General features: G+C 32.9%; 1 protein-coding gene across 1 annotated transcript in view; it reads right to left on the bottom strand.

The window, feature by feature from the left end:
- LOC134705802 (orexin receptor type 2-like) overlaps positions 1-12,048 on the bottom strand; it is a 33,488-nt gene extending 21,440 nt beyond the window's left edge. Inside the window, exons 1-3 of the mRNA XM_063564522.1 lie at positions 12,018-12,048; positions 10,772-10,902; positions 2,261-2,633 (exon numbers count right to left, since the gene is read on the bottom strand). Coding sequence (XP_063420592.1) covers positions 2,261-2,633; positions 10,772-10,902; positions 12,018-12,048 — 535 coding nt within the window. The remainder of the gene's footprint in view (positions 1-2,260; positions 2,634-10,771; positions 10,903-12,017) is intronic.
- Between the last annotated feature and the right edge of the window lie 3,162 nt (positions 12,049-15,210).

Below are 15,210 nucleotides of genomic sequence, written 5' to 3'. Positions count from 1 at the left end.
AGATGGTACTGAAGATAAAAAAAAGTAGGAAGGAAGAACACAATGATTCTTGCCAAATTTTGAAAGAAATTTACCCAATCAAAATCGGGTCGCGGTGGTTCAGTGGTATAACCGGTCGAACTATTTTATCTATAGCCTATCAATACTCAATCATAATAAAAATGGTTGTCTTCTGTTTGCGATAGGTACAAGCAAGCCTTTTTCTCATTTTTCACTATAACTATTACTATTTCTCTTGCATCAAAATTGATTGCGCAATAGAAGCCAATATGAGGTTGTTACTGAAAAACGGGGCTGTTATAGTTGCTTTAATTTTGAGGGCGAAGACATGTGCAAAATGTAACCTGAAAATTGAGGAATTTAACCTTTGCGATAGAATTAAAGCATAAAGAGTGTATCAGAAAATTTGTTACAAAGTCTAATGTCAAATTCTGTATAAAGATAAGTTTACAATCAGCTAGCTAGAATGTAACTACCTCATTAAGTGCCTTTATTTTTGAAGCATTCACAAAATACTATTCCTTACTAATCATTTAAAACGTTTATCGCAAACATTAGGATAGAAAGATCACTTTCAGAGATGACACAATACAACTCTCTTTTGTAGACCGATGACGAGGTAAAAAGTAGAGTTACAAAACCTACCAAACTCCAAGGATATTGATAAACGTCCCCACAATACAACTCTCTTTTGTAGACCGATGACGAGGTAAAAAGTAGAGTTACGAAACCTACCAAACTCCAAGGATATTGATAAACGTCCCCACAATACAACTCTCTTTTGTAGACCGATGACGAGGTAAAAAGTAGAGTTACGAAACCTACCAAACTCCAAGGATATTGATAAACGTCCCCACAATACAACTCTCTTTTGTAGACCGATGACGAGGTAAAAAGTAGAGTTACGAAACCTACCAAACTCCAAGGATATTGATAAACGTCCCCACAATACAACTCTCTTTTGTAGACCGATGACGAGGTAAAAAGTAGAGTTACGAAACCTACCAAACTCCAAGGATATTGATAAACGTCCCCACAATACAACTCTCTTTTGTAGACCGATGACGAGGTAAAAAGTAGAGTTACGAAACCTACCAAACTCCAAGGATATTGATAAACGTCCCCACAATACAACTCTCTTTTGTAGACCGATGACGAGGTAAAAAGTAGAGTTACGAAACCTACCAAACTCCGAGGAAATTGATAAACGTCCCCACAATACAACTCTCTTTTGTAGACCGATGACGAGGTAAAAAGTAGAGTTACGAAACCTACCAAACTCCAAGGAAATTGATAAACGTCCCCACAATACAACTCTCTTTTGTAGACCGATGACGAGGTACAAAGTAGAGTTACGAAACCTACCAAACTCCAAGGAAATTGATAAACGTCCCCACAATACAACTCTCTTTTGTAGACCGATGACGAGGTAAAAAGTAGAGTTACGAAACCTACCAAACTCCAAGGAAATTGATAAACGTCCCCACAATACAACTCTCTTTTGTAGACCGATGACGAGGTAAAAAGTAGAGTTACGAAACCTACCAAACTCCAAGGAAATTGATAAACGTCCCCACAATACAACTCTCTTTTGTAGACCGATGACGAGGTAAAAAGTAGAGTAACGAAACCTACCAAACTCCAAGGAAATTGATAAACGTTCCCATCAAAAGCTGTGACAAATCAAACAATTAGAAAATATCTGCCATATTCCTGACTTAGTACAGGTATGTTTAGATTAAAAGGTCCTAAGACTCAAATTCATTTTCTGGTGATATTATAAACAATGACGTACAGGATATGCTTCCATTCCAGTTATGAAAATTGACTTTAGTAAAACCAATAAAGTATACGAATATGGTTGAATTCCCATAAACACCTGATGTTACTATCATCTATAAATTAGTTCGTTTTGATACAGCTTATGTTAATAGTTATCAAAGGTACCAGGCTTTTAACTTGATACGCCAGACGCTTTTCTCTCAAATACCATATTTTATTCCGGGTATCTAAGATGAGTTAATTCGTCTACATAAGGTCTATCGGTGACGCTTAGATAAAAATAATATGGCTAAAGTAACTTGTTCTAATGGTTTTTTTTCTGTTTTGACACGTTTGACTAATGTCATCTTTGTCGAACATTTTGACATGCTTCTTTTGTATAGCTAATATTTACTCGCTTCGCTTATCAGCTAGTCTTTTATTAACAGATTCTGTTATTTTTCATAAATTTGTTTCTCAGTACCGTATTCATTCTTACCTAAAGCAACCGAACCTGATGTACTGCTTCTCCATAAACACAAAGCGATCCGAATGTATGTATATGTCATTATGAGGAATGGAATCAGGAAAAATATTAGCATCAAAAATATCTGGAATATGTATTCTTGGTTGAAATCGGATGATACACAACTTGTTAGCAATACAATCGATGAAGGAACTAAATCATCATGAATTGATGTCATAAACACTAGATATGGACACGAAGACACTAGAGAAAGTATCCATATTATCAGTACAGCAAGGGCTGTTCGGAACCTGGAGCCTCGGAATGACAATGGTCGGCAGATAGCTAAGTATCGCTCAACTGATATAGCGGTCAAGGTCACCACAGATACTAGCACACTGACACACTGAAAAATAACAAAAAGATATTATAACATGATTACAGAATACTTTATTTTGCACCGCTAATTCTAGCGCATTGCAATGCAGATAAACATATATTACATCGAGCACAAGATAAAAGTATTAAGTACAATGAAAAGAAAAGAGAGTATTTGATATTTACACACAGCAAAAAGCAAATGCATAATCGTTAAATCTTTGAATATAAAAATAAGAAGATATGGTATAATTCCCAATCAGGCAACCCACAGAAGAAAACAGCAATCAAACATTAAGCTCATCGTTTGGCCTTACCAACGAGAAAAAAACCCATAATGCATAGTCAGCTATAAAAGGCACTGAAATGACAAATGTAAAACAATTCATAAAACAAACGGCCTGATTTATATACAAAATAATGAGCGCGAAACAAATATTATATCAGCAACGAAAGATAACCACTGAAGAAGGACGGGAACATACAGATTGTTGTGGGATGTTTGAAGGAGTCAAACTTCCCGTAACATGTCACAGTAGGGTAACAGTACAACAAAAGAACAAACTATGCAAATCAAGTGAAGGCTTGAATCATCAAATAAAACAAAGCAGAAATACATTTTACAACAAAACAGAGTGGACCTAAATTGAGCAGATATATCCTCATTTAAAAAAGAATAACTTCAAAAGGATTGATGAATTTTCTTATTTATAATGTTTCTTATAGGTCCGTTTGAACAAAAAATCTTTGATAATAACAGAATCTGCACAGAAGTTTAATCTGTCATTATTCATTATTTTAAGGTTTCGGTAATTAAAATCACGAGCAGATTTGTAAAATCAACAGACTATTATCTAAAAATAAAATAAAGATGTCAGTGATGTTGGCTTTAAAACAAAACTTAGATCGTGTGTCAATATAATCAAGTTCAACTATCATTCACAAGAAAGATGGTACCTTTAAGACTCATCCATTTTCAATTCTAGTTTTAGGTACTATAAAAAGAAGATGGAGGTCAATTCTTGATACTGACATTAACACTTGCGAAGAAAAGAATACCTCATTACCCAACTGGGGAAGTTTTAACGTTAGAACACAATCAACCAGGCGTTGGTTCATTTTCCTCAGTTATTTTTCATAATCAATTTAGACCAGAAATCTGAATTGGTTTGCTATAACTGTCATCGAAATTGGGACCACTAAACTATAGACTGTATTGAAGAAACATAGCTTATTAAATCATGTCATTTTTATGGTTTAACAGCCAAATCCTGTTCAAAAACCTTACTGATTTATGCTAACACTTCTTAGTTAATTAATGTGAACTGCAACTCTTTTGAAAATGTGTAAAGGATATATTCAGACAGTCGGTAACTTTAAAAATAGTTCTGTTTTCTTTTATTTCTAAAAATAAATATGATCAGATGAGCTCATAAAAAAACACCAAGCGTAGATTTAACAAGTCTAGAAGAAATGAAATTATACATTCGGTTAGTTTAATGCATCGTACCTGAATTGACAAGATATTAAAACGCAATCATAGTGATTATTTGAATGTTAATAGTTACTATATAAAAGGACTCCCGAACCAAATCTATGAAATAAAAAAATACAAGTAATGTATGGTCACGAAGTCACCGACTTGTTGAATTCATCAAGAAAATATGAAACCTTTTCAGCAGAAATTTGTCAGTTGTACAGATACTTTCTAATTGTGTAATTTGATAAACTGTTTGAAACGAAACTCATTTCGATTCTATTGACATTAAAACTGACAACTTATCACCATCAACTATTTAAAAGATTGAGAGTTTATAGGATAACATCTTTTATGTGGTGAAATTACAAAAACATTCTACTTTTATTGCTTTCTATAGGATTGTTATCAGTGCAGTTTAGTTTACAAATGGACCAAAGTAGTAGAGTTGGTCATATAACACATTGGATATCATTCTTCCTGAAGGTTTAATGTTTATGTCGAGGATTAAACCCCAATCGTTCAATTTATGTAGTGTATGGACATAAAAATATATCATACGACAATTGTAATGAAACTTAATCTCCAATTTAAGAACATAAACTAGCAGTCTGCATCAGTTTAACTTTTGATATACAAATGATTTAACTACTGTTGTTTGATACACATTCTTTATGTAATTCATATGAATAAAATCAGTGATGTTGGTGTCATTATTCAACATATATATTAAGGAAACACTTTTTAAAAAAGAAGCCAAGTTATGAATAAATTACAATTATATGAATATCTATGGAAGATAACAACTGATAACGTTCACGCGGTGTTTTTAAACAAGTGGCGTATTTTACGTGTGTGTATTGACACACTGTAACGCCAAAGCGTAATTTTAAGTACAGTCTTCAACACGTAGATTTGGCTCATACCGAACAGCAAACTATAAAAGGCCCCCGAAATGACAAGTGTTAAACCATTCAAACGGTCAAACCAACGGTCTCTTCTATATAAAAAAACGATTGATTGATTGAAACTTTTAAAAATGTACCAACATTCATCCTTATCTAAATCAATAGCGTAACATCATAACATAGAAAAAACATACTATAAAATATCAATTGAAATGGCTTAACTCAACCAAAAGACATATTACACTGAACGAATAAATATGATCTATGATACAATGCAAAACAAAATGATTAAAAGGAGTGAATATATTAAAGCAACGGTATTATTCGGCTGGGATATGTTCAATTTGAAAATAAATAAATTAACTATTATATACACAATAAAAATATTTTTATTGTAAGGTATACAGTTTTAACGGAACATGTTTTCCAAAACAAATAATTTTGTTGTTCATAGAATGAAGAAGTGAACATTTATAGTAATACCAAACACATAGCAAAGCTGATATTTTGACAGACATAACCCTGGATAAGTACACATTGAATAACGAAAAGGCATTGCAAATATTATCACCAGGTCAAATAAACAAGAAAAATCGATTTGACAGTACTCGCAGTTACTGACAAAATTTTATATCTTTCTTGAATGAAAACTTATTTATTTTTACACGACCTTCTATGATCTCTCTCGATCGACTTATGACTTTCGAACATCGGTAACTACTATTGGTTGCCTTTCGTTAAGAAACAAGGGATTCAATGGGATTGTTTTGGTTTGATTTTTTACCTAAGAGATAGAAACATTATCATTTAAAACGTTGCTGCATTTTATCAATTGAACACTTTCAGTTTTTCTATCATACATTTTGCTTGAGTGTATACATGGAGAACAAGAGATATTATATTGTATTATATAAACTCTTACCACATCTCCCTACATCTATCTAAAGGCAAATATTAGGTATAAACCAAATATAACAGAAACATTTTTACCAATTCAGGAATATGACAGTTGTTGTCCATTCGTTTGATGTGTTTTGTCATTCGATTTTGCCATTTGATAAGGGACTTTTCGACTGAATGTTCTTCTGAGTTCAGTATTATTGTGATTTTTCTTTTTGATACATTACCAAAAAATAACGCTGTATATTACTTTTTCTAAAAATAAAATAAAAATTGTACAACTTCAGGTCCCGGATCATGGTTTATTTTTAATGCATCATTGATTGTAAAAAGTCAACACATTTTCTAAGAATTTGCTGTAAAACGAATAATGATGACTTATGTGACAAAAGAGGAAGATTAATGACAAAAGTAGGACACGATAGCTTTTACAAAATGAAAATTTAAATAATTTCATGGGGTAATTATTCTCTTTTATTACTATTTTACAAAATGGAAAATTTTACTGTTTATTGATGTATTAAACTTAGAAAGTCGGAAATACCCTTTTTTACTATATCGCTACCTGTTGGGCACATATTGTAAACACTTCTACGAAAATCTGAAAGTTTTCAAATAGTTTTCAATACGACCCTAAATTGGAACTAGTTAATCATATAAAACATTATAACTTATAAAAAACATTTCACCTATATGAATTATAACATGAACTGACATTGTTTTGTTGCATCATACTAAAGGTCGTTCTAACAACTAATAATCTACAATGTATGTGTAGTTTCAAAACTTTCCTAAAGAACTATTATGAGTGTTTGCGAGATAAAATATAAGATAAGTTGAAGTAACGATTTCCCTTCATATTCATTGTTTTAAATTATTACTTATATTAATTTATTTGCTTACACTTTTGAACTTTGTTAGACCACATGACATACTATAGCTGTTGGCTTTCTTTCGGCTTTACAGAAATTAACTTGAAATACAAATGGTAGGAATGTACTTTGGGTGGCGTGTAATGAACCTGAGAGTATTTTCTAGTTAATTGTTTCCTAGTATAAGCAGAGGTATACAACAATCAGCACTAAGGATTTGTCAACATTTTATTGTATTAAAGCTGTATTCGGCATTAGCTGATTGATTAACACTTGAGATAAAGCAGATATCTTCCTCGAATCGACCTTGCAATCGGATTTTCAGAACAAAATACCGTCATTGCTGTCTTTGAATCTGAAGGATTTGTTTTTAAACTTGATGAAAATAATTTTTCAAAATCTAAAAATTTTGAACAAATCCTGTATGTAACAAGGAGTTTCACAATTTTTAAATTTTATAATTACGTTAAAACATTTAAATTATTCCGTGAAGTTTGTTCTAGCAGCTAGGAAAAATTTGATATGCCTGGTTTATATTCTAGCTTGGTTAAATCACCCATTGTAAAAAAAAATGTGCATACAATTGTCGTGGCTTGCAGTTCATTTTTCTAATTCTTTTATATGGTATCGTAATTGAACGGTAAAAACAAGTGCATTGGTTGCTATCCAAACATCAAACTGAAGCAAGCAGCAAGGTTATTGGGGGACAGAGAAATTGGTTGATTAAACCTGGTTTATCGGGATACCTATATCATCTTTTGTTCTGTTTGATAATTTTCATGGATTTACTGGAAAAGTAATGACCATATTGCCATCTGATCACTGTTATGCGGTACAAGCGAGAGGTTTAGCTTGCTTGTACCGCATGACAGTGATCAGATGACAATATGGTCATTACTTTTCCAGTAAATCCATGGAAATTATCAAACAGAACAAAGGATGATATAGGTATCCCGATATCCCGATAGCATCTTCTCCACTTTCAGTTCAATAAAAAATTATAATCTCATTTGATTTATACAGGCCGAAGAGAAGGAGACACGAATCTCTAAATAAACGTTGGTTTTCCCGTTTGAATGGTTTTACACTTGTAATTTTGGGGTCCTTTATAGCTTGTTGTTCGGTGTGAGCCAAGGCTCCGTGTTGAAGGCCGTACGTTAACCTATAATGGTTTACTTTTTAAATTGTTATTTGGATAAAGAGTTGTCTCATTGGCACTCACACGAAATCTTCCTATATTTATATACAATATATTTCTACATTTGTAAATACCTGTACCATGTAAGGAATATGATAGTTGTGGTCCCTTCCTTAAATGTGTTTTGTCCTTTGATTAGGTACTTTACGTTTTGAATTTTCCTCGGAGTTCGTTTTTTTTGTGATTAAACTTTTTATGAAGTATTTGTAGTTTTCAAGGATATAATGTTATCAAAACGTTTATCATGCTAAGACAGACAACCATGGATGACATTAACAAGCAGTGCAAGTAACAAGACAATGTTGTTAAATGATTATCTTTGTGGTTAGAATCAGATGCGTTCTAATTCCCTTTGGAATCAATATTTCAAATGGCATTTAATGTAGTTATACCTTAATTGTTGAATTGATTTGGTTATCTCTACATGACCTGGAAGTCTTACTTCTTAATGAAGATAATTCAAAGTTTTCATCACTACAAGCTGAAGGCAATGTGAAAAGGACTTTAATCAAACATTCTTTTGACAAGAATCTTGAAACCTAATAGCAAAACTTTGCAATTAAGACTTTTCAAAATTTCCAATGGCTTCCAAGACATCAAATCACAAGTTTAATCAACTTCTGTCTGAATTCAAAGATAGACGTACTTCAGAAAAACCACTAGATATTTATAAACGTATTCTATTGAACGCTGTAACCAAGCTAGCCTGCAACTTGTAAGACGTAAACTAAATTACTGTGGATTCTATATTATTCGTTGGATACCAATTTCCGTGGATTTCATGGGCACCGTCAAACCACGAAATTAAATATTCAACGAAAGATAATTTTTCTTTAGATTTGTATGCAGACTTCAGCAAAACCACGAAATTAAATATCCACGAATATGCATTTTTTTCTTAATCTCGCCTGAGAAAAAAATATATGGCCATCATGGTCATTTCATTGATAGTAAATAAAGCATGAAATTAAAATAGTGTCACTTGCTTTAGAAACTTTAAAAACATTGAAACATAATCAAATGTGATTATTTTTTGATATCCAAATCTCTTTTATCGTTTATTTGACGATTAAATGGCTTCACCTATCAAATACAATCATTCATTCGATTCGATTGCCAATTGGCTTTACTTAAATAACACAGTCATTCATTCGATGCGACAATTAATTGGCTTCACATAACAAACACAGCCGTGTCATTATATGTAAGTGTTCGAATGTTACAAAATTTATAATTAAACTGAGTAGCTGTAATTATTTGAAGAATCAAAGGAAAGTATCAAATTCTGCAATATCAATTTCTTCCTGATAAAAATGTTAACATTTGTGGAAAAAACATGCATTAATGAATAATTTCATATAAATAATCTTATTACATCAGGAAACATACATGTTTGTAAGTAATTGTGTTTATCCCCTTTATGTGTTATAAAATAAAATAAAACATTGCACATATTGGTTTGCCGGACATTTGTTTTAAAAAAATAAAACCGATTCGGTTCAGAAGCTTTCTGTAACTTGCGTTTCTTAAACAATGTGTCGAAGAAAAATTGTCTACTGTTATGGATAATAAGTATGTCAGTGAATATGTACATACTTCTCAGTAAATGGATACTCAAAGTATTGTTATAACTAGAAAATAAAATAGGGTAAGGTAAAATGAAAAAAAAATTATTTCATTGTGAAACATATCTATGTCAAGGAAGTTTTTCCTTTTTTGTTGCGTCATGGGAAAATGATACATAATATAACTTTAGAGAGTAGATAAAGTTCACATTGATTACATTTAAAGTATGTTAAGTTATGTAACCTGTACCCGTATGGTGACTTTTCATTTATCATATCTTTGCCATATTATAGTATAGTTGGCTATATTTTAGCATCTTTCTTTTTATATACAAAATATGACAACCATTAACGTGGAACCCTTGAGAAAAAACCGTTGCAGTACTTAGCAAGTCTTTAAAGTTCCAATTAGAAATGTGCGTATTATATATACACGTGGTAAAAAGATAAATCACCTTTAAAGAGTTGTAAACTTGTTATGCGTTTCCAAATATACTTGTAACAGTAGAAATAATTCAGATTTCCTAAATTATATGTATTACAGTCAAACCAATTCAGCTTCCAAAATGTATGTGAAACAGTAGAACCGATATAATTTTCATTTCTGTTTATTTAAGCAAAACTAAAACATTTAGTGTATACTCTTACACAATTCAATTTCATAAAAGTGTAATAGTTGAACCAGTTCGGCTTAATTAAATATGTGTGTAAACAGTTGAACCAATTTAAACTTTTCATGATAACGAATCGCTGTCGAACTTATTCAGCAAAATGGTCATAAAAATAAAGAAATCAGCAAGGTAAACGAGTTTACAGAAGTCATATGTAAGGACTCGCTTGGGATTACATTCGAATGTGTTTTGTGAACCTAATACTAGTATATTTCTTTATACCTCATACAAGGATTTGTTTTATATACAAACAATTGCTCCTCCTGACGATCGTTTCTATTCCTATCTCACTATAATAAGATTTGTACCAGGTTGTAAAAAGAAATTTATTCAATCCTTTGTCATGTTTGTGTTGACATCTGTTTTAAAAAAACCTGTAGAATTAAATCTATACGATAAGAACGAAAAGTAGAGATTTTTAAATTAAAACGGTAGTAGTAAAGTAATATTTATTCAGTTATAGGTGTGTCCCCATGCTACGAAAGAGAGAGAGAGAGAGAGAGAGAGAGAGAGAGAGAGAGAGAGAGAGAGAGAGAGAGAGAGAGAGAGACAGAGAGAGAAATGATAAGTCTTACCTGTAAATATGTAATGATCTTACACATCGTCTCTCCAAGGAACCATGTCTGGGCAATATCATGTATAACGGTTGGTGGCAAGCATACAAGTAAAGAGAGAGAGAGAGAGAGAGAGAGACGATAAGTCTTACCTGTAAATATGTAATTATCTTACACATAGTCTCTCCAAGGAACCATGTCTGGGCAATATCATGTATAACGGTTGGTGGCAAGCATACAAGTAGTACCAAGAAATCGGCTATGGACAAATTAACCAAGAAAAAGTTTGTCGTATTCCGTAAATGAACATTACTCCATACAGCGTAAAATACTAAAATGTTACCAATTAAACCAAATATAAAAACTATACTAAATAAGGCAATATAAATCCATTCATAAAAATTCGGAAAAATATATTTCATAAGAATTGTGTATGCCTGTTCCGTTTTATTATGTCTGTCCAAACATAGAAGATCAAAGTGATGACATTCCGTGGTATCATTCGTGGCGTTCATTCTGAAATATGTTACGTATTGATTAACTTCCTTCTTTAAATACCCCCACACTAATCGTCATATGTATCAATCAACCAAACATATTTCACAGGAATTTAATTAACAAATTACATCTGTTTCAAATAATTATAAAAAATGCATGTTTATCATCTGCGTAAATAAGATGTTTATGTAAATTACAGAAATGTTATAGCCGAGTATCTTCACAGAACTCTACGATTATTGATACTTCACTTAAAGAAGTATTCAAACTGTCATGCATATTGACTTATTAATACAAGGAGTCGAGATTTTGTAAATCGAGGATGCCTCTGACATTAGATATGAAATATGCTCAATTAATACTCTGTAAAATAAATTACTTTAGAAACACAAAACCGTGTAACTGCTATAAAAGCATGAATACAAGCCCAATAGGATGAAATGCAGTTTCAAATTTGAAATCAAACGACCCCAGCATTACATAATGAGATTAATCTTACAAAAAATAATATCTTAAACATATTATAAAATTGTTTTTCTTTTGTGCGTATTCCTTTAAAATGACTATAATTGCATATGTCAATGTTCAATTACATTAAAGACTAAGTAATGCGTATTATTTACGTATGACATTTTATTGAATGTATGTAATAAGCATTTGATCTTCGGCATCTGCATATCGAATTTCATTTATAGCTTTTACAACTTAATAAAACAAAATATGTTATTGCACTAACCAAAATTGTTTACATTTTATCTTCCAAACAAACCTGACATATAAAGTGCTGTCAAATTCTTCATAGTTCTAACAGAAAAGTAAAATATTTCACTCATAATTCCGTACCGCTACTAGTAGATGATTATCCTCAGGTCAGTACATCTGTTAAAAGATAATCATCACCACGACAGTACCAGTGTTAGTAGATTACTATCCTCGAGTCAGTATCACTGCTGGTAGATAATAACCCTGGACCAGTACCCCTGTTAGTAGATTACTATCCCTGAGTCAGTACCACTGCTAGTAGATAACTATCCCTGAGTCAGTACTACTGTCAGTAGATAACTATCCCTGAGTTAGTACCACTGCTAGTAGATAACTATCCCTGAGTCAGTGCTACTGTTAGTAGATAATTATCTGCGAGTCATTACCACTGCTAGTAAATAATTATCCCCAATTCATTACTACTGCTAGTAAATAATTATCCCGGATTCAGTACCACAGCTAGAAGGTAATTATCCCCGAGTCAGTACCAGTGTTAGAAGATAGTTATTTATTTATTTTATTACAAGGCATTTTTATAGCGCATTATATAAAAATACAATTACTCTACGCGCTTTGCATGTTAAAACAAAAAATACACAAGTTCGTACACATACGAAATTACAAAGTTAAAAATATACCGAAATATGTATAAGGCATACATCAAATCAACTATAAAAAGTTAAGACTCCAGCAACTTAAAATGACTTCAAAAATTATTAATGAATAAGTAAAAATTTGAAAATTCGTTATTTTAATTAAATATTTCAAAAAATTTGCTGAATTTGAATTTAAAAAAACAAAAGTTATTAGAATATTCCAGCTTGTAAAAAATTTAAAAAATACAAATACAAATATAAACGTTATATCAAAATATACAGAAACACACATTAAATCAGGAATAGATGCGTCTTTAGTCCTTTCTTAAATAGTTCTAGCGATTGTTCATTTCGAAAATTTGTTGGAAGGCTATTCCACATAGTCCCAGCCGCCACATGGAACCTCCGTTCACCATACATTTTGGTCCGTGCATTTTTTGGTATCTCAATCAAAGAAGCATTTTCAGATTGCAACGATCGTGCTGGTTTGTAAAAATGTATCAGTTCACTTAGATACGAAGGTTATCCCCGAGTCATTACCACTGCTAGTAAATAGTTGTCCCTGAGTCAGTACCACTGCTAGTAGATAGTTATCCCTGAGTCAGTACCGCTTTTAGTAGATAATTCTTCCCGAATCAGTACCGCTGCTTGTAGATAATTATCCCTGAGTCAGTACCGCAGTTAGCAGATAATTATCCCTGAGTCAGTACCACTGCTAGTAGATAATTATCCCTGAGTCAGTACCACTGCTAGTATATAGTTATCCCTGAGTCAGTACCACTGCTAGTAGAGAATTATCCGTGAGTCAGTACCACTGATAGTATATAATTATCCCCAATTCATTACTACTGCTAGTAAATAATTATCCCGGATTCAGTACCACTGCTAGAAGGTAATTATCCCCGAGTCATTACCACTGCTAGTAAATAGTTGTCCCTGAGTCAGTACCACTGCTAGTAGATAGTTATCCCTGAGTCAGTTCCGCTTTTAGTAGATAATTATTCCCGAATCAGTACCGCTGCTTGTAGATAATTATCCCTGAGTCAGTACCGCAGTTAGAAGATAATTATCCCTGAGTCAGTACCACTGCTAGTAGATAATTATCACCTGAGTCAGTACCACTGCTAGTAGATAATTATCCGTGAGTCAGTACCACTGCTAGTATATAAATATCCCCAATTCATTACTACTGCTAGTAAATAATTATCCCGGATTCAGTACCATTGCTAGAAGGTAATTATCCCCGAGTCAGTACCACTGCTAGTAGATAGTTATCCCTGAGTCAGTACCGCTGTTTGTAGATAATTATTCCTGTGTCAGTACCATTCCTGGTAGATAATTATCCGTGAGTCAGTACCACTGCTAGTTGATAGTTATCCCTGGGTTAGAACCGCCATTAGTAGATAATTATTTCCGATTCAGTACCACTGTAAGTAGATAATTATTCCGGAGTTCGTATTGCTGTTAATAGATAAGTATCCCCGGGTCAGTACCACTGTTAGTACTGTTATCCATGAGTCAGTACCGCTGCTTGTAGATGATAATTATTCCGAAGTCAACACCACTACGAATAAGATCCCCATATCACTACCACTACTAGAAGAGAATTATCCCGATTCATTACCGCTGTAAGTAGATAATTATATCCGAGTCAGTGCCACTTCTAGTAAATAAATATCCCCGAATCAGTACCGCTGTTAGTAGATGATTTTCCCCGAATCAGTACCGCTACTAGTAAATGATTATCTTTTAGTCAGTACTGCTGCTATTAAATAATTATCACCGAGACAGTATCACTGCTAGTAGATAAATATCCCCGAATCAGTACCGCTACTAGTAGATGATTATCCCCGAGTCAGTACCACTGCTAGTAGATGATTACCCCGAGTCATTATCACTGCTTGTAGATGGTTACCCCCGAGTCAGTACCACTGCTAGTAGATGATTATCCCCGAATCAGTGCCGCTACTTGTAGATAAATATCCCGGAATCAGTACCGCTGCCTTTAAATGATTATCCATTTTATACCCAATTCGGAACTGCTGTTATACAAACAATCCACCAATTGTCGAATGCGAACCATCTTTGCCGAAACACTGATAAAACAGTTCTGTCATTCTTCCGAAATTCGGCAATGGAAAATACGTCACAGTCCCAACAATTACTAAGATTTAGACCAAACAAAGCCATTTGGAATACGGTACAAAAGACAGTGATGAATTTGCGTTCTAACAGTACCTGAATATCTTTCGTCTGCGTGGGTTAACTGTCTGGTCACTATCTGATCTCTGTCGGGACAGATTCAGTCGTTTCAACCAAGTGAAAGATAAAAATTGGATTACCTCTGGAGACTCTGGTAATATCTTATGGTTGTTCCGATTAAAAAATTGTTTTTTTTAAATTTCAGTGTTAGTAGATAATTATTCCTGTGTCAGTACCATTTCTGGTAGATAATTATCCGTGAGTCAGTACCACTGCTAGTTGATAGTTATCCCTGGGTTAAGACCGCCATTAGTAGATAATTATTTCCGATTCAGTACCAGTGTAAGTAGATAATTATTATTTTAGTATTAATTATATTAGCTACGATTTACAGAATCATGA

Source organism: Mytilus trossulus, chromosome 1 (genome assembly GCF_036588685.1).
Source record: "Mytilus trossulus isolate FHL-02 chromosome 1, PNRI_Mtr1.1.1.hap1, whole genome shotgun sequence".
Lineage (NCBI taxonomy): Eukaryota > Metazoa > Mollusca > Bivalvia > Mytilida > Mytilidae > Mytilus > Mytilus trossulus.
This window is presented reverse-complemented; position numbering and strand designations above follow the sequence as displayed.